The sequence below is a fragment of the Stegodyphus dumicola genome, chromosome 2 (genome assembly GCF_044657685.1).
Source record: "Stegodyphus dumicola isolate Sdum_Otavi_A_Nest chromosome 2, ASM4465768v1".
In the NCBI taxonomy this organism is placed as follows: domain Eukaryota; kingdom Metazoa; phylum Arthropoda; class Arachnida; order Araneae; family Eresidae; genus Stegodyphus; species Stegodyphus dumicola.
In genome coordinates, this window is record NC_140769.1 from 198,734,380 (window position 1) to 198,760,435 (window position 26,056).

Genomic DNA, 26,056 nt, shown 5'->3' on the forward strand with positions numbered 1-26,056 from the left:
TTAGAAGACTGAAAAATATTGTTATGTCCGTATGGGTTCGCAATGGATTGAATGCCCACAGAACTGATGAAAGATTGATGAAATAAATTTTTACAAAAATATTTCACAATTCTGGAACTTCTCAGACAAAAATACTCGTATAGCACTTTTCGGTATGACAGAGCACAATTAGTAGTTATCACTTCAAACTACTAAGAACGTTAAACACAACGCAATGCAAAGCGAAAGCTCGCAAAGTGATCTCACAACAACCTAAATTTTCCTTACTCTGAACTAAACTAAACTAAACTGATGCTCTTTTCGGCAGTATATCATTTCCCTTATATAGCCAAAAACTTTCCAGTACTTTCCATTTCTCAAATTTGCTGGAAAGCATAAACATTTACAGTTACATAGGGTACAATTATAGTTTCATAGGATCCGACCAGTTATAGTTACAAAGGAATTGAATAAAAATGTCGCCAGACTTAACGTCTCTTGAAGATTTCTCGCCAAATATTAGCCGTTAAAACCATCGCCACATTGACCATTTACCTCCATGTTAAATTGAATTACCCCTGCAAGCCTATTTTTTAAGTCTGCTTCATTTCTGAGGGCTTTTACAATACAATAAATACTATAATTTACACATAATTTCACTAAAATTATTTTATATATGCAAAATTTGTGAAGACTCCTTTCCAAAGACTGCACGTCCCGGGCAATACAATCCCTGGGCAGGAAGCCATACTTACAACTCAGGAAAACGTACTACATGCAGTACTAAAATAACAATTTCAGTAAGTAACATGCAACTATCAAAATACTAAATCAATAAATAAATGCATGAATTTTAAAATTTATGTACACATAGGACCATGGTTTTAGCATACTATTTGCCTTATATAGTGTATGGGGACTACGTACTATGCTCATGGTAAGCGGCCGGTCACTCGTAATGAATGACTTCAAAGTCTGGAATTTGATGACTTACGAATCCTAACTACAATGTCGTTCGATACGCAAAAGCTTAAACATATCTTGGCATTATGTTGGATGATAAATTCAATTGGATTCTGCATGTAGAAGAACTGAAAGTTAAAACAGTCTGCTCCGAATGACAGGTAAAATCAGGGGCATCTCCTCCGCACTTCTAAAAATGCGGTATCACACAGTGACCTTACCAACAGTCTGCCATGGTGCATCAGCTCGATGTACCACGTTAAATGCACATAAATTCAGAAACATTCTCAGCCTACAAAGCCTCTTAATCGCATGAGCATCTTAATCACCAGAGCTTACAGGACTGCGCAGACAAATGCAATAGTCAATCTTGCAGGCCTAAAACCAATTACCTGTCAGCGCAACATCGGGACATAGCGGCAAAATTCTTACGAGTACGCGTCATCACAAATGCTGCCCCCTACCTGAACACTGACTATCAGAAGATAAAACCACCGGCAAAAACCAATCCTGCACAATATAATTAAGAGGCTGTAGCCATTACACTCTAGACCAGTGTTTCCCAACCTTTTTTTTTTTTGTTAGGCCTCACCTAATCCTCTTTCAAATTCTTATGCTTCTCCCTAACACATACCTAATTTTTTATATTCAAAAACTGATACTCATGAAAGAAGCTTGAAAGTTAGGTTTTAGGAAGAAATTTCTAAGCTTCGTGCAAGTTCATTTAAATATACATGCCTATAGCGAAAATTTTTTATAGTAAAATATTTAAAATGCACCGCAATTTAAAAACATTTATATATATATATATATATCACTTACATTATTCTTTACTTTGGGGAATAAAAACTGAAATTTTGGACTTCTTGAAGAACATTTGAAAATTTGAACGTCCTTTGACACCTTAAACTCCGGACGAGTCCACTTTCGTATTGACCCCTTAACAATCGAACTGCCCACCTGTGGGCCATGGGCCCCACGTTGGGAAACACTGCTCTAGACTCACTGGAAGAGCATTAATAAATCACAACAAAAAATTCAAACCTAACTTTATTTAACATTTAAAAGGCAAAAATGCATCCTTCACGAAGCTAAATATTTAAAATGAACACATGGCAATTGAAGGGCATTAAAAAGCCAGCACTTCAACAAACCATTCAAAACTAACTTTATTTAACATTTAAAAGGTAAAAATTCATCTTGCACGAAGCTAAATGTAGTTGCGTGCGTAAGGGTTCGTAATAAATTGAATGCATAATTCAGATAAAAAGTCAATAAAAGTTATTTTTATCACAAGAAATAAAACAAAATGCTGAAATTTTTCTTCACAGATATTCGTGCAATATAACACGGTAGTTATATTTAAACTACTAAAATGTTAAACAAAACACAATTCAAAGTGCAGAGAAAGCTAACCCGATCTCACTGCGAATTCGCTACAATCAACAACAAGAACTAAGTAAACAGCTGAACTGAGATGTTTTTCTCCGGCTTTTTTAAGCTTTGTGATCATGCACGAGAACATTCTGATATTTTATCGAGGTTTCTGGAAAGCAAAAGAGTACAATTACGTAATACCTATTTATGAAATGTTAAATGCGCGTGCTCCTGTAATTTTACGTTTTGGAATAGCTTTCTCTCAAAACTCGTCACGCGCTGCATTGCACGGGAAAATAAAACAATTTTAATTATAATTCTACTAAAAATAGCTAAATAAATACAAATTACATAACAATATTTAAAATGAACACAATCATGAGCCGATGTCAAACAATCAACTACGAACGGTTTAGAAGGCTCAGGTGTTATGCACACTTTTGTCGAGCACCTAGGCTGGTAGCCGCATCCTGTGTGTAACTCGTGCGGAAAAGCATAGCGTCTCTAACATAACATTACAAAATCTGATGAGAGAAGAATCTCGTGAAATTGTATGATGAATGAGCCTCTTGCATATACAAATTAGTAAGTCAGTTCAGTTGCTCAGCGTACAATGTCCGAAGGTGTGATAAAGCAATAATGGCTACTGAATCAGCTAAAATGGTAGTATTTGCAGAGCCGATGGGAACGGTTTAGAAGTGAATCTTTCGCCTTGCGTTGTTTCCCCCGCGATGCTTTGTTATCTCCATGACGCAATGTCTCCGTCTGCGATGTTTTCACCTGTAATGTTTTCCTTCTGTCCACCACGATGTTTTACTTCTATTCTTAAGTGAAGTTTCTTGCTGTGTAATGGAAGATTATTCACGCCGTTTCTCGCTCGTTTTACATGTGTAAGCATGAAAATCGTGTTCTGTAAATTAATAATCAGAGTTGATTCATTGTTTTGCTCAAGATTCATAACAACAAATGGAGAAAAAGTGCATTAATTTGAAATTTAAAATCTAGGTGAAATTCAACTTCAGACAGTTATTTGGTGTTATTACTGAAAAATTATTTATTACGGAAAAATATTGGTAACCATCTGTTTTCTTCAGGAAGCAAAATTTTCTAAATGTAGTAACACTGGCCAAATATTTTTGAGTTTTAAAGAATGAAGACACATGTTACTTTCGAATAAGTAGAGATTTCTTTTAAACCTAAGTTCAACGTGAAATTGATTTTTTGTCACACTTCAGAATTACAGAAACTCTTACTACCAAAAGAGAAAAGATAGAACAATGTGAGCATAATTTGTATATCATAAATCAGGTTCAATTAATACTTAAGTTCTATAATTGCAAAAGAATATGAATATTTGTTACTAATTCTAAGCGAGATCTTTATTTTACCTTTACATGTCAATCTGATATGTGAAAAACAGAATTCATTCTTCAAAATGTTTGATAACTGGGCAATATATGATTTCAAAATTTTGGCATCTCTACTTTGAAAAGTAATGGCAAAAAATTGTTAGATTTCATTTTCTTCACTAATTACTAAAACAGTCTCTCTTACTAAAAGATTTTAGAAAAGAACAAATAAAGAGCCAAGCAGTACTGCAGCTTAATTAGCTTTAATCCAGAAATACTCTACTAAGTAGCATATGAGAGTCAATAAAGCTTTAAAAACTTATTCATACTTAAAAAAATAAGTGACGTAGTAATAAATAAGTAATAAAAATAAGTGACATGTAAAACGAAGTACAGTACAATTCCAATTATCCGAACTCCGACTATCAGAATGGCTGATTATACGGATTGCTTTCAGAATTTAAGAAAAAAGTTAAGACCATGTGGTACGCTGACATTTTCATCCTTGAAGTGAAAAAGCACCGAAAAATCTCTTGGAAAAGAAGTGCTTTTAATTGTTGCTAATGCACCAACTCACCCCACAGGATAATTGCTGGAAAGAGGAATGACCAGTTTACAACAATCTTTTTACCGCCAAATGTCACAAGTTTGTTGCAACCAATGAACCAGTTTGTTATCGAAACCATTAAACGACATTACAGAAGTACTATTGTACTGTGCAACTTTTAAGGAAACTTTTGGTAGAGAGCAAAGACAAAGAAGAGGTGTTGGAAAACTGCAAAAATAAATAAATACATTTGAAGGATTGCGCTTACATGGTGGCGGAAGCTTAGAGCTTGGTTGAGGCAGTCACATTAAGACGTGTGTGGAACAAGTTCAAAGGCATAGCAACTGAAGAAGAGCAGGAAAAGGAGAAAAAGGAAAAAGAAGCTCAAGGAAAGGAAAGGGAAAGGAAAGGAGAAGATGAGGATGATGTGTCACTTAAGGAGTTAAGAAAAATTCTTTTGAAAATTCCTTGATATTCAGAAGTTAATGCTGAGGATACAGCAGAATGGATGGTGTGTGATTCATCAGACCCTCGGTTTCAAATCCTAAATGATGGTGAACTTATTGAAAGTGTGAGAGAAGAAAGTGTCGAGGAAGAAGTTGACCTTAATGTGAACGTTGAAGCATAAACGGAACCATCAAACAGTGAAGCGTCTGCCGGCCTTGAAACTACTTTAAAGCGGATCGAACGTCAGCCCCAAGTGTGACCACATGCAACTTCTCATTATCAAGCGGATGTGCGATTTGGCTGCTAGAAAGCGGAGGAAGACAGTCAACAGCTTATTTTGACCGAGATGTTCGGCAAGCAATGACTTTTAGCACTGGTAAGTACTGTACAGTACGCTATATCATATGTACGGTAAATGAAAAGGCATCACTTTTATGTACATCAATTAATTAAAACCTCTTTTTTTTTTAAAATAGTTTTTCTCCCATTTTCAACATACAGTACATGTAGTAATTAACTAAAATATAGTACATATTATCCTGTCGCATGTATACACACACACATATATATATATATTAATATGTTATATATGTATACATGCAACAATGAACAGGATGTGAACAGGATGTAATTGAAATGATGGTCCCAATTTTAAGGGGTGACAGATCATGCCAACCTAACGACGAGCATTGAAAATTATCACTGTCCTTGCTAAGGCAATTTAAAAGCACCAATGAACGTTATCTAAAGTCATTCGCTAAGATAATCATCTCCGTAAAAGATAAACATTTTCTGGAACAGTAAATCATCGGCTTAGGGTAGCTTCACTGTATCACTGCGCTGCTCCCCCGGGTGCTGACTGAGAGTATTTCCGGCGTTCTGGCTAGTCAATACCTAGGCAGACTCGACTTCTGGGGAAAAATTGACAGTCTTCACAGTGACTAGAACCATCATTTATTCGGTGGTAGATTTAGAAGTGACCATATTGTACTGTCTTGCCTGCCCCTTGGTTGTGGGGGCGCTACATGGTCAGATGTTCGAAAGTTGTCCTTGGGGGTTTGGCTTCCTTTAGTCAACACTGGGGGACGGCCGATGTCTAACTATGTTCTCTTTCTGGTGGACGCATTGCCTTCCACTTATGTGCTTTTAACCCAGACTGTGTGAAGGATTTAAGTCCCCCTGGGTGGGCCGAGGGGTTATGTCTCCTTGGATCACCTCTAGGGGGTTGGGGCGTTTAACTGTATAAGGCAGCCTCGAGCTACCCAAGTCTGGGTGCCTCATCTTCCTAGTGTACTCTATCACTAGGAAGATGGGTAGATAAATAGGCAGATAGATATATGTGTTTGTTAAAATTTAACACTGACCTGATGTTGCATCAATTCAATGTTCCTTACTAGAAGAGACATCAATGTTCCTTACTTGAAGAGACATCAATGTTCCTTACTAGAATAGACATCTTTTAAGCAAGAAAATGGGACTAACATTAGTCAAGAAGCGATGCTAGAGAATTAGGATATGATTCTATTGCGCGAGGTACAGAAGTTTACCAGAGAAGTTGGTTTTCTGAAAACGCTAACTGAGATTATTAGCATAGTCTCTTTCTTTTTCTTTTTAAATTGCTTTGTATCATCTGATATTGTATTAATCTCAAGCCAAACCGTTATAAATAGGTAACCATGAGGATTTTGACTTCTCAAATCAATCTTATGAACAGAAGTTTGGACTATCTTTGGGCAAGCATTTTCATGACTATGGATCTTCTGATTTTTCATATTTCTTAGCTTTAAATCATCTGCTTCTCTTTCGCCGGCAGGTTTTCATAGATTAATTCTGTTGTATAAGTTTGAAATACGCCAATGATACTTAAATATCCACTTATAGTGAATGCACTACTACGATCCACCACAATCGTTTTGATTGCGGTGATGACTTCTTTCTTGAAGTCACAAAAGTCATCACATAACTAAAGATTTTATTTTTATAACTGTTAAATTAATTAATTAATTAAAGTTACCTTCATGGAAAGTCTTTGAACTCTAACTACGGCAAGCTTTATAGAGATTGAAGAAATACCTCCCGAATTCTTAATTTAATCGCAAATTATGTTTATGGGAATCTCACTCCTAAGTACCGAACGCCGTACGTCATACTATAAGCTGTGATCATGGGACTTCCTTTCTAGAATAAGGCTGAAATTCGACATCCATTGTTTTAAAACCACTGCCTATTTACTGAAAGGTTTCCAGTATATGCATTAACTAATATTTGAATGATTCAGTAGTAGATGCAAAGGAAAGATTTTCTTTTAAAGATCAGTGACGGTTGTAGAGTTGTTGTTTATATTATGCAGGGTTGTAGGGTCATCAGTATCAAGTTTATTAATAGCTTCGTACATAGACAAATGCCAGTTACGTTTTGAAGAAGGCACTGGCAGTTTTCAGAATTTAATTATTAGCATTAAGAACTTTACGTGTGTAGGTGTTTTAAGTTATTAGATGTTATATAAATTAATTAAGCCTGGTTTAAAAATTAAAATCATTCTCATAAAATACGTGCATCATTATTGGTAACACCCCAGATATGAGTTACTTGAAATTTAGTCTGTTCGTGACGAACTGAAGCCAAATGTTATATTTTTAGCATTATTCAAAATAATGAAATTCCCTTTAAATTTGTCAATTAAAATTCAGATTACTTTAAAGTATTAAAACTCCTATTATGATTTGCTACAAAACGTTTAATTTTGAAAACGGAATAAAAATTGTAGTTTGCTTACAAAATTTAGTGAAGAAAATGTGGCAGCAAGTAATTAATAATTCCACCCGCTAAATTTGAAAGATGACGGATCATTTTCACGTGAAAGATTTTGTTACCTTTTTCAAATTTAAAAATATACACTCGGAATTTAATAATTACTTTATGAATGTTAATTCTACTTTTATTGAATTACTACCGAAGAAGATTTGCTGATATTTGTAATAATGGTCAGTCAATTAATTTTTACCTAATTTAATATATTAATTTTTACAAAAGTTGTTGATTAGTTTCTCTAAGATATTATTACTTCTTGTGCTAATCAATAATATTAATTTTTAAATTTATTTAGATTTATTTCCAGCGCTACATTGTGAGGAGAAATTTTATTTAGTTACTGGTATTTTTAATGATTATTAATTTGATAATTCTAAAGGATAAATATGGTACAGAAAAATTATGCAATTTATTATCCATATATGTGAAGTTTTCTTCATATTAAAATGCGTTCCTGAAAAACCTATCCGTCTTATATTCGCTAAAATTTAAAATTATAGAAAGCTTATTTTATTGTTTATTCCTTAAATTTTAACAGTTGTTTTGATCTAAACATGTGAAAGCCGGCCCAATTTTTGGGTAATCGTATCGTTTAGTATTGTCGTATACGCGTACAGTATGAATATGGATATGATGAAGTGTAGAGGACACCCATTGTTTTTGACCATAGGCAATGTGGGTATTGTTCAGCCGCACTAATTGTGCAGTTAACTTTATAGAGCCCATATAGTGCCCTGTCAGGCGTTGTTGCGTTGCATACCTCCGTGCCCTCTTGTAGACAGACTGTTCATTATGTTTATGATTTCCTTTCTGAGATGTTTCTTCTTGATAGCATGTCTTATAAAGTAATTTATTTGACTTTCTGAGTAGTAATTTATTTGACTTTCTCAGTAGTATGCATGATAGTGTGAATTATGCATGTAAGCATGATTGTAAATTATTTATTGTTAGACAGAATATCTACTGAGAAATGGTAACAGCTATTCTGGTTGTCGTATTGTTTACATTCTAAAAGATATAGACATGTATGGAGAAGTAAGAACGTCTGTTAACCTTTACGAATAAGTTACGTGTAAGCGTAATAAATTACGAGTAAGATTTATCTTTTAATAAATGTTTGTTGCCTTTCTTATGAATGATTAATTTAACTAGAGAAGAAGCCAACAGAAATTAGATGTGGGATTACAATAGATCTACATTAAAACATAGTAACGGCTGTTATTATTCTTTGTCGAATTCTGAATTAATCAATTTTAACAAGTTTCAGGTGTGTAGAAGTGCTTGAAAACTATTTTTATTTGTATGAAGTTTCATTTAGTTATTGATGAAAATTGAATGAAGATATGTTTTGAATTACTTCTACATTTGAGCCGAATATTAACGCTATTCAGGAAATCGTCTGACTTATAAGTTGCTAAAACAAATATTATAATTTTAAACACCAATATTTAACCATTTTAAAGAAAATTAATTTCAAATTCAAAAAGTCTATGTATGGAGAAGCAAAGAAGTGTAATTTAAAGTTTTAACAGAAGAATTGGGAAAAACGTTTACAGATAGGCATGAAATAATTGAATTGAAGATAACAGTATCGGCACCCCAATTACGGCCCGAGATGTACTTAAGGATATTAATGCGTTTCCTAGCTCTCAAAACAAGATCTTACAAGTGACTATTATTCAAAATCTCAGGATCCAATAAACGAAACCCAAATACTTTGGGTGTTTCTCCACTTCCAAAGGTTGACTGTTCAACAGGATTCTCGGTCGAAAATTATATAATTTTCTATTAGTTGTGAAGAAACTCACAGTAGACTTTGAAGGGTTAAAACTTAATTTGTGGTCTACAGCAAAGCTCCACATGTCAGTTCGAGCCAGATTCATACTCTCCTCCACCTTTCCAATATCAGAGTCGGAACTCCAAAGAACAATGTCATCTGCAAATAGTCCAATTTCACAGTTCCCAGGAATGACTTTTTAAATTCCTGCAATAAATGCGTAAACAAAGCAGGGCTCAAATCCGAGACTTGAGGAACACCTTGGCTTATTTTAAAACCATCTGAGGTCGAACCATTGAACCTCACCCTAATTCGTCTATTTCACAAAAAATCATAAATCTCAGGCAGTGCTCTACCACGTATACCGAACTTATCATATAATTTTGAAATCAACCTCTGCGTCCAAACTCCGTCGAAGGCCTTAGAGAGGTCCAGGAAGACAGCTATAGTATGATGTGTAAGTTTCTTGTTATGAGCATCTCTGACTCTTTGGCTAAAATAAAGCACCTGGTCAATTGTGCTGTGTCCTTCTCTAAAACCATATTGCTCCATCGGGAGCACTACAAAAGGGCAAGCAAATAATCAGCGAAACAGATAATATTAAGTTTCCGAAGCAAAAGAGGTTAAAAATCAAATACATGTTCGCAGGAAATCGAAAATTGGATCTGCAACAGTTGCTAACTGGTTGTACTAACACACAAAGCATTGAAGGGATATCACGATTAGTCGCAAAAGTATTTTCAAAATTATGTTAAATATGAAAAGTGGAATATAAAATACAAAAAGGAATAGAAATATCTTTACACATTTATTTAAATTTATGGGCATTTCCTTACTAAAAAGGCCGCCACATAGACCTTTGGTGATAACGCTTCAAGCTACAAATTTGACAATTAAGCTTGCCAATTGAGGAGACTAACCGTGCTTTTTTAATAAGGAAATACCAGTTTATATATTACTACCAACATGAGATATATAAAATATTTTAATACCCAGAGAAAAAAAGTACCTCTATAGTAAAATATATGATTCCTTCGAATTTCTAAATGTTGCAATAATAGCCCACTCCCGTTACAGAAGTAAAATGATAGCCCTATTTTATTCTTGTTCAGTCCTGCTGAAGAACATTTTGCAACTCAGTAGAACTCTGTGGAGATATATGATGGTAAGTTTGGCTTTTTCCCATGTCTCAAGCCCGTTCAGTGAGATTTAAATGCAATTTACACGCTGTTTAGCCCTTGTATTCCGTATCCTTTTTCTTTCATCATATGTTTGTTCTGCAAAATTAGCTCAAATCTGATAAAGAAACAGAAATTAGTAACGGTAAACTTAACGTACGACAGAAAGTTGTAGAATGTTTTTCTTCTTCATCAATAAATAATTTCTAATCATTAGAGTATAAAGAGTTCCAGAACCAGAAACATAAATTAAATGGATACCCACCAGGATTCAGGCCACGAACCTTCCAGCTACCTACTGCACGTGCTTATTATTTACATTACTATGCATGCAGGTAACAGTGTCTTAGCCCCTTACATTCGTCTTCCCCCCAATTTAAAAGGCGCTTCCAGAAATGCACACAGTCAAAATGCAACTAGTGAGTTATCATCCACTATATTTCAGTTTGTGTGCCAGTGCAGATTAGGTGCTCGTTTAAGTGCGGGAAACGTGAAAAATCAGTAGCGCTTTCACTAGGAGTAAATTCTAGAATGGGATATTTTCTTACACTGGTCATCAAAATTAAAGGAGAGCGAGAAAAGATTTGCTCACAAAGTTAAGGTTGCAACCAGTGGCAAATTCATATAGGTCCGAGGTGACCATATACTGTATTAAAGAAAACGTTCTTCCACAAGAGGTGACTTAATTTTTCATCATTTTTCTAATTTCCGTAAATTTGGTTTTAATTTCGATATTTTGAGAATAATCATCTGCCAAACATTGTAATTTATGTTAATTAATGCTTTGTACAAATTTCTATCATAAATGTTTCATTAAGCATCAGTTACGTTTTATTTCTGTCATTATACTTTAATTTTGATGACCAGTGTAAAAAGTCAAGAACCACACATAGTATTTTACCTTCTCTAACCAACAGAGAAGTCAGATGAAAGAAAAAGGATGTCTAGTTAAGATGTAAAATATCACTCTATATTAAATGGAATGTGTTTATATCGAAACAAAGGGTTATTGTGGATTCATCTTTCTTGTTCAATGAACAGTAATTTTGGAGCAGGCTATGAGTGAGTGACGTCTCGCGCGCGAAGGTTTCTGGTCGGGAAGATTAAATCTTTTTGACAAGTAAATTTAACTAGCATCTTAGAAGAAACGTGAATTGCAAAAATGTTGTGTTGGTTGCTGTTGGGAACAGATTGGACTATAAAATCTCTTCTATTCGTAATTTAGAGATGTATAGTCTGTATTCTGTTGTCTTCATAATATCCCCTCATTTAATTAAAATCGAACACATCACAAGTGTATAGCCCTGTTCTAAACAGACAATGGCGAGTGGTTTCTGTGACTGAAATCCTGTTCTTTCTGAAAGCATACATAACAAGTCTGTGGGAGTTTTTCAGAAAATGAAAAAGAGCAGTTAATGACAAATAGCGATCATTCATTAAAAAATTGTTATTCTGAGATTTTATCTTGATTGCTATTTTATCGACCCTGTATCTTCAGAAAGGATGGATACCACCGTTTCTCAACAAAACATCGAAAACTCCCAGAGCTGACCACGGTTTGTTGAATCTGAACAGTTTTGAAATTTTTTATTGACCTTTAATTTATAAGATAAAACAAATCGTGTTACCGAACTCTGGTTGGATAGCAGATAAAATAAAAGACAGCTCTGCATTGCAATATAATAGACCAACGAACGTTTATCTTTTAAAAAGATAAGCATATAAATATTCTTGAATTCTATACAGCTGTAATTAATCATTTAGTTATTGCACTTACACCTATCGCTATTCTGTGTTTACTCATTTATTCACTATTTTTCTTATAATTTCCTACTTTCCTTAATTGGGTTTCCTGTACAATTTTCTATCCTAAATTTGATGGTCAGTATTTTGATTGAAATCCTGATATTTTTGAGTATTTTGCGATTACTGCTTACATCTTCTTGTGTATTTCATTTATAATAATGCTGTTTGTTTAAGGCTCATTCTAATGGCTCGCATCGTAAAGCGTAAGCGTTCATGAAGTACTACATTATTTCCCTGAGAAGCGGGAGCCGATCTTTCGAAGTGCTTCCCGTGAGAACTTCAGTGAGAAGATGGAGCTCAGTTAAGTTCGTTCGAATAATACTGAAAGTTTAAACTATCGATTGAATAATTAGTTAAAACTATGCCATTATCTATTATTATTTATTTTGGTAAACATACTAATATTTACTTATAAATTTAACTCCTATTTATTTATTTATTCCAGAATGATTTAAATGAAAGGCACCATGGAGTCACTACATATAGATGGCAAATTTTGACCAAAAAGGTAAGCGAATATTGAGTAATTATAAAGATAAGAAGTGTTAGAGTATTTTCGACCTACAACGCACTTTACGTTTTGCTATAGACGTTTAGAGTGTCTAATCTGCGACCTCCGTTCGATATAATTGAAAAATGAGTGTAAGTGTGAGCGTGTCGGATTGTAATATGTTTGTTTGTTGGTGGCTTATCCAACCCGATGACATTAACATCAGATCAAGCAAGAGCAATATCAGAGCAAGCCCATGAAAATCATCGTGGCAAGGGATCAAGATTGCGCCTGTTGTTAGCAAGAAATTTGAGCAACATATAGGCGACTTTAAACATACGCCGAGACCTAATGATAGGGACAGAAAACACACGCCGAGACCCACTGATAGTGACATATCGGCTGTCGTTGTGTACCTGTATGTATCTGTAAATTATTCTTATAACTAGAAACAGTTTACAATTAAAAAACACGCCAAAATGCATGGCAGGTGGATAACTGAAAAATTTTTCATTTATTGTATTCTACAGACTAAGAAAATGTGAAAATGTCTATAGTTAAATCCAGTCACAGGTGAATATACTGCTCAAAGTTTTGTAGTCAAAGATACAAGACTGGGAAATTCCTGATATCGTGCATGTTTCTCAGCGCTTTTAGATGATAATCTAAGGCAAATTTTTATTTTTCTAATGTAACGTTAGTAATATTTTTTACAGTAATTGGTAATTAACATTTATGTCTCTGTAGTTTAATTTTGTACGTTTGATGAAATAAAATCTCTGCAAAGAACTGAAGAATCATACTGAAAGGTTTTAGTAGTTTTGTGCATGCTTATAAAATAATTTATTTTGATTATTGATTGTTTTAATTCCAGGAAAGCCCGTGGCAAACAGTTTCATCTTTACAATCAAATTTACTTGGAAACTCAGACGAACGCCTAAAGATGTCAGGCTATAGATTGGTTCGGCGAGTGATTTTCAAGCAATCAAATGAGGTAAAGCCACATATTAGAACTGTATGTTCTACCGTCAGAATCAACCGAGAAAATGAGATTAATAAATTCCAGACTAAAATCCTTTCGATCCACCGGGTAGCCAAAGGACTGGAGGAAAAAATGTCCGAAGATAGAAAAAGTAACTATAATTGTCTAAACTTTATCTCGAATCTGTTTCTGTATTTTAAAAAATATTTTACTTTTTAAAATTGTTACTTTTATGTACCTAAAGTAATTTGATCAGAAATATAAAATTGTTTCAAAACGACGATTGCAAGACTAAATAAGTCTTCAGTCACTGATTATAAAATCCACAGATAAAAATTAAATACTGAATCAAATAATATAGATTTTACAGAGTGAATTAAGTTTGGGTTTGTGACAGCATTTGTGACACACAAACTTATAAAAAGGTTTATAGTAAATCAAAATACAGTGTCTCACAAAAGTGATGGGACACTTGTGCTTTACAACTGTAGTAAAATAAATTAAAAAAACATGTAAAAATTTTTTGTGGGTGTGTTTCCCACTTAAATTTAGTAGCAATTATTACATAACATACATTTTCTCAAAATATTAAAATATTAATTTAATAAAAATACAATCGTTTAGAACGGAGCAAAAAATGGCTCACATAAGTGATGGAACACTTACTTTTCCATCAAATATTTATCCCAAAATTTTACTTTTTAAAAGGTTTTAATATTTTGTTGGATTTCCTTTTACTATTAAAATATGATTTAATCTTCTTGGGATGGATTCGACTAATTTTTTTGTGATTTCTGGAGTGATTTTACCCCATTCTTCTTGAAGCACCGATTTTAATTGTTGTTTTGAAGAAATGGTGTGTTTGCGAATTCTTAATTCCAATTCTTGCCAAATATTCTCTATGGGATTTAAGTGTGAGGTGGTGTTTTTATTAGTTCAGGACAGTTATACAGCAGTCTGAGTTATACAGCAGTCTGAGTCTTCAAAGCAGTGTGCTTGGGGTCATTGTCTTGGTAGAATTTAAAATCGTTATGAAGTTTCAATTTTCGTGCTGAAGATTTCAAATTTTAATTTAAAATGTCAATATACTTGTACTGATCCATTATACTGTCAATAAAAACAAGATTACCAACTCCAGCGGACGACATACACCCCCATAACATAACTCCTCCTCCACCATGTTTTACTGTTGGCACCAAGTTCTGTTTGCGAAATTCTTCCATGAGTTTTCTCCACACCAAGATTCTACCGTCAGAACCAAATATATTAAATTTACTCTCATCAGCAAATATAACTTCATTCCAGTAATCAGAATTCTTATTTATGTTGGATTTTGCGAAAGCCAGTCTGAGTTTTCCATTCTTTTCACTTACGAAGAATGTTTTTCCTGGCTGCTCTACCGTGATATCCAGCAGATCGAATTACTCATCTAATAGTCTCATTAGCAATTACTCCATATAATGCTTGTAAATCAGCAGCAACTTTAGGAGCACTCATTCTTGGATTTTTTTTTTTAATATTTCGAACGACAATTCGCTTTATTCCATTGAATAGCTTTGATGGTCGGCCAGGTCTTCTTTTATCCTGAATCATATGATTCTTTTTATATCGTTTAATGATATTGAAAACTGTTGAATGACTCAAGTTAACTGTTTCAGCAGTTTCTCTAATAGATTTTTCCACGTTCAAGATGTAAATTAATAACTAATTTTCGAATTTCAGGCAAAGTTTCTTTTCGTTTAGCATTCATGGCTGCACAGAGCTAAAAAACACAAAAATTCCAAAACAAACTGGAGAGAAATACTGCAGACGATTTTATAAATTATTGCCAATTGCTCTTGAGTAAAAATAAACCCCCCCCAAAATATTTTTATTGTAGTACGTAGTAGTATCTAATGGTGTCCCATCACTTACGTGAGCCATTTTTTGCTCCGTTCTAAACAATTGTATTTTTATTAAATTAATATTTTAATATTTTGAGAAAATCTATGTTATGTAATAATTGTTACTAAATTTAAGTATGAAACACACCCACAAAAAATTTTTACATCTTTTTAAAATTTATTTTATTACAGTTTCCTTTTGTAAAGCACAAGTGTCCCATCACTTTTGTGAGACAGTAGTTATATGTTCGACACAGAGAAAAGTTTGTAAATAAGGATCATTATAAAGGACACTGGAAATAAGCCCTTTACAGCAGAATTAAAAAATCTGATGCGTACACCCCATGACTTCCTTGTACGGAATATTAAATTATACGCATGTTTTCTTGCATTTCATTTAAACTTATTAGACTGAATTAAACCTACTTCGCCGACAGCGCATAAACCACAATAGAATAAATGCATTCTTTAAAATTCACTTTGTTTACCATAGCGACACTCTGGCGCTAGGTTTGCTTAACAGTATTATATTTCGTTCATATTATAACTCAGAATGCACAAAATTTATATCATTTAAAGAATTATCTAATCGTTGCCACATGTTCTATTCAAATACTATAATAAAGCTAGAACGATGTATAAAAGAAATTAAGCAAACAAAACAAAAAAGAAACAGTTTTTCACAGACGATTGAGTATTTCTCATTCAATTAATTCAGTTTTCACTTCGCGACAAGGCAAAAATATATAAAAACTAAAAATATCTGTATTAAAAATTACGAAGTAAATCTTAAACGCTTATTTCCTCGAAAAAATTCCAGAAAGGATTAAGCATGATTTAAATAATAAATGAAGGCGTTATCTTTGTTGTTGCGAAGCTAAATTTCTCTAGATTGGAAACAAATCCGCTATCCTGCTGTTTCAAATGTAAACAAGAGCAATGGCCGCCATCAAAAACATTATTAGGCTTAGTGGCACTTAAACAATTTTAAAATTGTTGATAATTCTAAAAATATTGCATACAGATTTACTAAAGGCATAAAAACCTTAACCGGAAGATAAAAACTACATAATTTAATCATTTTTAAAGCAAAAAATGTACAATTCACAAACATATAAGAGTAAAGTAACTGAGATGACTGAGCCGGGTAACATAGTGGCTATATATATAAATATATTTATATACGTTTGGTGCGGGCGATTGCAACCAAAATACGAGGTGCACATCTACATGTTATAGTAGTCCTATATACAAAATTTCAACGTTCTGAGGCTGTTCGTTTTTGAGTTATGCGAGATACATACGTACGTACGTACAGACTCCACGAAAAATTCTCTTCAGAATTCATTTTAAAGCAGTTTTATAATTTTTTTGGAGGAAAAGATTGTTTTATTCTGTCTTTACGTACAGATATCTCGGAAATACATCGTTAAATTGCATTGGAAAGAGGTCAAAATGGGATATTTCGTTGAAATATGCTGCCTGAAACTTTTCGCGATTACAATACTTCCTCTTTTCTTCGTACAAGGAAGTAAAAACGGGCGAGAGTAAGATTGAAACAAATCAAGCCTTATACGATCAAGACTAATTCAAATATCTCAATTAATGTTTTTTGAAGATAGTTTGCTTACAGTGAGTCAGAAATATGTGTACACATTTGAAACAAATGTAGTGTATTACTGTGGTGGACGTGATGAAAAGTGAACTTAATTTCTTAATTTTAAATAAGAGTCACGTCTCCGAACGTATGTCATTAGCTAAGACAGCAAATGAATGTGCAGCAACACGTTACATTTGCAGCATAGACGATTGCGCAACAGAATGATCGTAGGTTCTGAGATTGTTAAGATATGATTTTGATGTACTATATATGCCATCCATTGTGGGGAGGTGGAGAAAATAATTGCTTGAAATGGAAGATATGCAGGAAAGAAAAACCTGTTGGAAATGTTTTGGAGATGCACTAATCCAGAAGAATCCATAAATAGGCCTCAGAATGCTGCAATAAAGTGAGTATGATTGTTGTGTGTTGTTCGTCGACATCTAGAGAAATTGACTTTCCAGTTATCCCATTTTGCTTAACCATAACACTCTCGTCACAAGATGCGATCAAACCTGCAGCCATATTTCAGACTTATAGTAATAAACACATTTACGCATGTAAATTCTCCAATGCAAAATACACTGATGATTCAAAACATTATGACCATTCCCATATTTTTCAATGAAATCGTCTGGGCGATGTGAAGGGCATGTGATTAAGGGGGAATGGTATTTAACTGCTGCTGGAGAACGTAAGGAATCATTCTTGCACTTACTTTCGCGAGTGATGGTAAAGGCTGCTGATCTAAGCGAATTTTATAGAAGGCAGATTGTAACGGCCCGAAGACGTGGAGCGAGTGTCTCCGAAACTGCGGGACTGTACGTTGTTCATGACCTGTCGTTGTTAGTGTTTATGCAAAGTTCATAAATGACGGTGAAACCAGCAGTTGGACGTCCACGCGTCATCAAAAAAAGGACGTTGGAGACTGTCCAACTGGTACAACAAAACCGTCATCAGTCAGAGGCTCAGCTGACAGCCCATACAATGCATGTCCAACTGCAAGTGTTTCGGAACTCACAGTTCAGCGGACACTGTTGGGCATGCGACTGTGAAAGCAGACGCTCCCCCAGTGTGTCTGTGCTAACAAAGCGTCATTGTCAATGACGTCTACAGTGGGCCGCGAACGTCGAGCCTGGACCATGGATAAGTGGAAGACAGTTGCCAGATAGGATGGTTCCGTTCTTATTTATCACGTCAATAGTCGTGTAAGGGTTACGCCGTCCTTCCAGGCGAACAGTTGCTCCCTCCCCTCCTATACAGCAGGTCATATACAGGCTGGTGGTGGCAGTATAATGCTTTGTGGGATGTTCTCATGGCCGGCTTTGGGATTCTTATTTGTGGTAGAACAGGACATGAAAGCTGCGGACCCTCTGAATATAACTGCCGATCAGTTTAACCCTTACATGGAGTCTATCTTTTCATCTGGAAATTGAATCTTCCAGCATGACAACGCCCCATGTCTTAAGATTTACGAATATTTTATTTAGCATAATTCAATTTTTACGAAGCATACGAGAAGCTATTTTCGATTTGTTTAATCGAATAAAGCAAGATGTGATTTTAACGTATAAAAATATTTTTAGTCATAGTTTTTGTAAGCTCTTTCGGTATCAACTCTGCATGTTATCAGAGTTGTTGCACTCTGCTAACATGTAGTGTAACATGCAGATCTCTGTACTCTGCAGAAGATCTTTAGTTAGGCAGACATACGGATTTTGTTTGGAGTTTTCTTTGCAGATGGCACGTGTATAAAAATTTTAATTCTAACTACGCATACTTTTATTAAGAGATGTTAAATGATCAAGGTTATTGATATCTAAAAGCCTATTTTATGAAATTCATTTCCTAAATTGGAACTGCAGATCAAGGACCAATCATAATTTTGAAGGGGACGGGAAGGGAGTAGAATTATTTCTTTCATACATTGTGGGAACTGATAGTTCCGGCTTTGCTAATGCTGATTAATTTAATATCAAACATATACCAGAGAAGAAACCGAAGTAGATATATCAAAGAAATTAAATTTGACAGCTCTAAATTGTCTTAAAGTACATGCGAAAATCATTTAATATAATATAGCAAAATCGTCATAAATCTTATTATGAATATGCCGCAGATAATACTTTTGCAGCAATAGAACTAAAGCTCTTCTGGATTCACGAGATCGACATATCTAACACTAGTGTAAGGAAATAATTTATTAAAATATTTTCCAGTAAGGATTTCCAAATTACGAAATGCTTAATCAAAATAGGACATTAAGTTTCCATAACAAGAAAACATTTAGAAGTATGGAATTTGATTAGAGAATGCCAAACTGGTAAAGATGTTACAAATAATATCAAATATAAAAAGTTATGCATAATTTTAAAGAAGCTATTTATAAAACCTCAAAAGACGTCTGGAAGTGCCCATTTTATCTGAGAACATTATACACGTCAATACTGAACATGTATTCATGACGACCACTTTCGTAGAAGACTTGCAAACATGGTTTGTCGTCTTAAAGGAGATTTGACTATATATTAAAATACTTCTCAAAACTATAATCGGTAAAGATCTAAATCATAGAACGATCAATTTGCTTTTCGCAATCATTTTAGATATTACTCTTTTATTCATTACAGTATTATGGAGTTTAGTGCAAGATTTTTAATTAATTCTATTTATTACTTAGCGGAACTGGCGGAGGAAATAAAGGAATGCACGATGAGCTACGTACAGGTTTTCACACATTTGCAATCATATTCAATCCAGATGGTAGTCAAAGTTCTTATTTTTATACTTTTCAGTTTCGAAAGGATTAAAACATAAACATAGGCGGATCAGTTTAGCTTTTATAATTAACATCTTCTTTTTAACGAAAAATTAGAAAGGCTAGTATTCGAATTCGTGTTAAAAACAAAAGAGGAAGTTTTCTTTGAGGGAATGCATTATTGATCTTTGAGTTTCTTTGGCGGAATGAATTTGATTATGAATTTGCCTCTCAGGAAACGAAAGGGAAATAAATTTATTGGTGGATTCCGTTCTGATAACAAATTAAGAATTTGTAAAATCAGTTTCAATTAGTGATCTATTCATAAATTTTTTTCCATCCTTTAACAGTTATGTTTTAAGCAGATCCGTGCTTTGCTAAAACAGCTTAACGAATATGTAAATGGCGCGTACACAGGACGATGTTGCTTTTGTCTACATAAACTTACAGTACCTTTTATAGGAATCTGTCACGCTTTCAATTGGAAACATTACGTATCTAGCGAACGTTCATATGCATTCTTAGTAAGCTGTTCTTAGTTTTATCAATAGATGTGGCGACATGATTTAATTGTGTAGAAAGGTAGCTGATGACGTGGTAGCCAGTTATTACAAAATGATGTATATATTTCGGAAATGGCATGAATTTTGCTGTTTCAAAAACTATTTTAAGATTATACAATATATGTGTAGTACAAATGGAAAAATGATATTTTTACTGACTCTTCTGGGTACATAAAACTCCTTGTTGCTGTATAGCAATATCATGCAATCAGCCAGAGTCTGGTGGCATATCTGTAAATCAGCTGATTGATCTTTCTTCAAACATTTTGCGTTGCTTTTTTGAATGATTTATGAGTTTTAAATTAGAAAATATAGTAAAATGAGCAGTGAAAATGCTTATATTCTAAGAGAGAATATGGTCAATCAGTGGAACTGATTGATAAAATATGGTTAGTAACAGTGAAGACGAGAGGAAGATCGATGACAGACTTTATGACGAAAATAAACTTACAAAAGCAAATCATGACGCAGTATATCCTGTGCTTTTTGAAATGAAACTGACTCTGCGGACCATCAGAAAATGCAAACAGAATGTAAGATGTAGATACCTGAACTGAAATTGCTGTGGAAGATGTTCCTGGAGGTGCGTTAAAAATACGGTATCGAAGAAAGTAGAAGATGTATTATAGAAAAAAGAGATTAAGTAATAAAGCAACGTTTTCTTGGAACAGAAAGTCTACCTGAGCATGTAAACAGCGATGAGACACTGTACAGTGAGCCTGCACAATGATGAGACACTGGTCAAGTGTCTCATCTCTTTGCTACTGATAAAATTTTTATGTGAATAAAATTCATTTATAAAAATCCATTTGCTTGTTTGCAATTTTTGCTAAATCGGCGTTTCTTTTCCTTTCTTTTACGAATTAACAATAAAATCCTGACAGTTATAAATAAAGATCAAAACCACGTGAGAGTTTGTTGATAATCATAAAAACATAATATCTTTCCCTTATATCCGATATTACAACTGCTGTCTCCAATATTACGTTTGCTGCAGCGGATACCGGGTACGCTCCCAGTACGTCAAGGAAAGCAACTGGACTTTGCTTCACAACAATGCCCGTCTAGACACTGCTTTTCTGGTGCAGCAGTTCCTGACCAATAGGGGAGTTGTGACGCCGAATCTCCCACTCTGCTACCCAGATATGCCTCCCCCCGGACGTTTTTTGTTCCTAAATTGAAATCGGCTCTGAAGGGCCAGACGTTTTCGGACATCCAAAGTAGTGTTACGACCAGGCTGGAGGTCATCCCTAAAGACTACTGCGCCATAAGGTTTTAGGACTTGTACAGCCGTTCCCCGATATGCATTACCACCAACGTGGGTTACTTCTAATTCACCAACGTGGATTAATTACAACGTAGATTACTGTAACAGCTGCTTTATGTAAGACAAAAAAAAAAAAAAAAAAAAAAAAAAAAAAACACCATTGTATCTATAGACACATTGAAATCGAACTTTCTGAGCAGAGATTGTATAAAAGTGCGTTGTTCATCATCTTAAAGTGAATCACATAAAAGTCTTTTTATCTAATCTTTTAACGCTATTCTGTAAACGAAATATGATTGCGCTCCAGACGGTATAATGGTTAGGGAAGGCTACTACGCTACCAAACGGCTCAGGTTCGAATCCCGAAAAAGGCATGGATGTTTATAAATGTATAGTATCTTTCGGCATGGGGACATTCTAAATATACGGCTAACCGGAAGTTCTCTCGAGAGGTTGGTCCCTCCGGGGTGCTGTCCATCAAAATTGGGGAGGAACTGAGAGAAGTCGGATTGTCACCTGTATGATGCTCAAAGCTCTTGCCAACGACAGCCACAATTTTGCTCTCCTTGCCACAATGAATTTCGTGTGCTTGTTCTGATTTTGCTGACAGACAAGTGAGATAAGTCACAACACACAACAGAAATGGGATTAGTGCTCTAAGCTCTTAACACCCTTATACACTGATCACAAAATGCAAAAATCCAAATCTGCATCCAAAATATAAGTGAACAGTGATGATAAAAAGTTTTAGTAATAACGTACAAATAATTATAAAAGCATAAAAGTTCTTAGTAATAAAGTACTGTACTTTCTACACATTTAAAAAATATTTATCAAACGGTTATATGCTTCCTTAATGTTTCGATAATTTCTTATTTACACTATTTTGTATTCAAAAAAGGAAAAAACAAAAGAGTTCCTGCTTTTCAAGTTTTAATTCAAGACGAACTTCAATTTTATTCAATAATGGAAACTTAGTTTCATGAGTTGCAAAAGCAGATATTACCTTTATTTAGGAAGAAAAACAAAATATTTGCGTGATTGTTTGTATACATCATTTTATATATTTTTAAAACTTTTAAATGATAAACACTTCTTCAAGACATTAGATTATAAAACTATTGAAATTTTCAATTTTCAAGAACTTTTCCCCTTTAATTCTTCTGAAAATGAAATATAATGATCAAATGAAAAGCGCCTCCTAACGAATCGCTAATAAAATACTAAGAATTTATTTCGTTTATGCATTGTGCATTGAGCCAAAATGATCAGTACTTTTTAAATTTAATGAAATCAAAGAGTAATTAATTAATAATATACTGTTTTGTTAAACAAACATAGCAGTGATAGCAAAAATCCTGTATTTAATATGATGATTTATTAGCTATGTAAATATTTGCAGTTAGTTCTCAATCATCGTTACATTAAAGAATAATTTCTTGAAATTACGACAGTAAAACTTATTTCTACGACAACAAAATTAAAGAACACATTTGCTAAAGAGCATAAAATGTCAAAGGGGAAATTAAAATAACGATTGTAACAGCGCAGGTAAGAAAATATTAACTGAGGAAAACACAATATTTTGATCCAAATTAGATAGATGCATTTAAATACAGAAGATATTTTCCATATGATGTGTTAAAAAAGAAGTAGATTCTTGTTTACAATGGAGGTCTAGCCCATTCTAAATTAATTAGTTGACAGTTTGTATGTATTTTGTAACTATGCAAATGTCTAAATCAAGATGAATATTAAGTAATGTAAAGTGCCCTGCTAGATTTCAAAACAGTTTTGATTTGGTTTAGTTTATTATGGCAAAGTACATATGGGCTACCTGCCTAAAGGAAGAGATGGGTTCGTGGAGGAATTTCTAATGGAAACTGGCTCGTATACACGTTACACGGGGGAGAAACTACTAAAATGCCCTTGCAGCCAGCACGTTTGCCTGGATTCGAGCTTAGGTCGGAATTACCAGTGTTTAGCTATTTCACCGCTCGGCCGCTGGTGAGCCTAGTTTCAAAACAGATGCCTGCATTTAGAGGAACTCGGCAAAATCTTCGAGAAAAGCATAAAGTGAGCTATTAAGAAAGCATAAAATGGTCTTCTAAGATTCGTAATTTATAACTCAATAATTAAGTACATAATTAGAAATCTAATGCTTTCTACGTATGTTAATAAAACCAATCTTATGAATTTTAAACTAAATCCCCACATTTTTGTATTTTTATTGTCGGTTTCATTTTTTCAGAAGCATCTTTTGCAGCAGAAACACCGAGCAAGCCAGATAGATCGATATGTCCAATATGTCTGGATTCTGTAGAAGATATAGACAGGAAAATGAAAAGAATCTTAAGTACTCTATGTGGTCATTTGTTTTGCGACCAGTGTATGGATACGATTCTTATGCAGAAGAAGGAATGCCCGATATGTCGCGAAAAAGTCTCCAGGAAACACATTAGGCAAATTTATCTCTGAAACTCATTTAATGTAATCATATACTAATATTAGTGAAATAAAAATCATTTATCAAATATATCATTGTGACTTATATTCGATTATATTAACATTTTCTACGCGGTTTAATTTACCTTGGTTTGTTCTTTTGCTTGGGTCAGATCTTGAAATTAATTTTTCATACTCTTCTATTAAGCCATTTTATTTGACATTTTTTGCGCATAGATGTATAAAGTACCAGAAGTGGAAGCAGCCCGACCCACCTAACCAAACAAATTGATGTTATGTTCATAACAAGCCATGCCCAATTCAACAAAGGAAAAATATTAAAATAACTAAATGAAAATAATCATGTGTTAGTAACAATTTATTTTTTCCCACATTCCAACATGCCTTCGTTGTGCAACGGTAGCAGATTCGGCGCGTATTCGAAAGGTCAGGTTTCGAGTCCCTGCGAGGGAATGGCACGATTTTCATAACTCCTGCTTTAAAAAAAAAAAAAAAAAAAAAAAAAAAAAAAAAACATAATGACTCTATAGATGTTTTACAATGATTGTACAATATTTCAGAGCAATTTTTCCAAAACTTAATATAGGTAATATTTTAAAATTAAGGTAATAATTTTTCTTATATATATTTACTTAAATACCAACTATCTTCGCAATATTCTGACAAATGAAAATAAAAAATCTGAAGGCTTTCAGGTTTTATATTACTCTCAAAGGGACGTTTTTTTCATTTACACAGATTTACACGTTTCGAGAGGATTTGAGCTAAAATATTTAAAACTGCACATCTTTAGAATTTTTGATAAACAGTTAGTTATCTTTAGAATTTATCTCACGCTGGGTATAAAAATGTTTTATTCCGTACAGAGTTGCTACTGCTCGCTTCGAAATCGTTGAGGTTTTTAATCGAAAATTCGTTAAAACTTTACAGAATATGAAACAGACAGTAAAACAAATTCAAAATTCCAGCTTCCAAGTGCTCATATTCGGGTGGAAAACTACGTTATTCAAAATTTGATGGCTCTAGGTACAGTTGTCTTTTAAGAATGCGAAAAATGTACATACATACATTCATGCAGGTTCTTTATTATTTGATTTCTTTAGATATAATACAGGGCGATAATACTTAGTGGCAACAGTCTGAAAAGTGATTCAACGCTTTTAGTGATTTGACGCATTGTGCCGTTTCGAGACAAACAGCACTTCTAGGCTAACGCTTCTTTGGGCTAAAAATAATCTTCCAGATGTTTTTCAGAATCTTTAACATAATTTACAAAATTTGGATAAATAATTATTCAAAATTCGATTGATTTTTTCGTAACCTATTCTGAGACTGCTAATAATGGTGAAGTTTTAAATCAAAGATTTAGTACGTCATTGTCAGAACACCCGCAATATAAAGTGACGGTGCGATCATATTTTTGAATTAAGTAGAAATTTACGCGAACTGTATGTAACCTAACATAGTGTATATTAGACGTATGTGATTATGTAACCTAACATAATCACATACGTCGCTGCCGTTATGACAAAAAGAAATAATTTTCCGACGCTCATAGACATAGATTTTCTTTCTTTATTATTTTACACCTTCTTAGAACTAAAAATATGTTTTAAGATGAATACTGTATTAGGACGCAAAATCACAATTTTTATTTATCACATTGTTATCGCATTTAACTAAAAATAAAATGGTATAGCGCCTAAAAAATCTATTACACACTCACAAAATAGTGTTAAGGTAGAAGGGATAGCATAGAAATGACATAATAATAAGAATTAACGGAACTTCTCTTCTTTTTGGTAATTTTGAT

General features: G+C 33.8%; 2 protein-coding genes across 3 annotated transcripts in view; one reads left to right on the plus strand and one right to left on the minus strand.

Annotated features, from left to right (window-relative positions):
* Positions 1-26,056, minus strand: part of LOC118183879 (arrestin domain-containing protein 2-like) — a 390,857-nt gene that overhangs the window by 127,472 nt on the left and 237,329 nt on the right. The window lies entirely within an intron of this gene.
* On the plus strand, positions 7,559-24,294 carry LOC146998793 (uncharacterized). Its single transcript, XM_085810344.1, has 5 exons — positions 7,559-7,646; positions 12,409-12,534; positions 12,680-12,742; positions 13,599-13,857; positions 24,029-24,294. Exons 2-5 carry the CDS (start codon positions 12,448-12,450, stop codon positions 24,253-24,255), a joined length of 636 nt encoding a protein of 211 aa, XP_085666470.1. The 5' UTR covers positions 7,559-7,646; positions 12,409-12,447; the 3' UTR covers positions 24,256-24,294.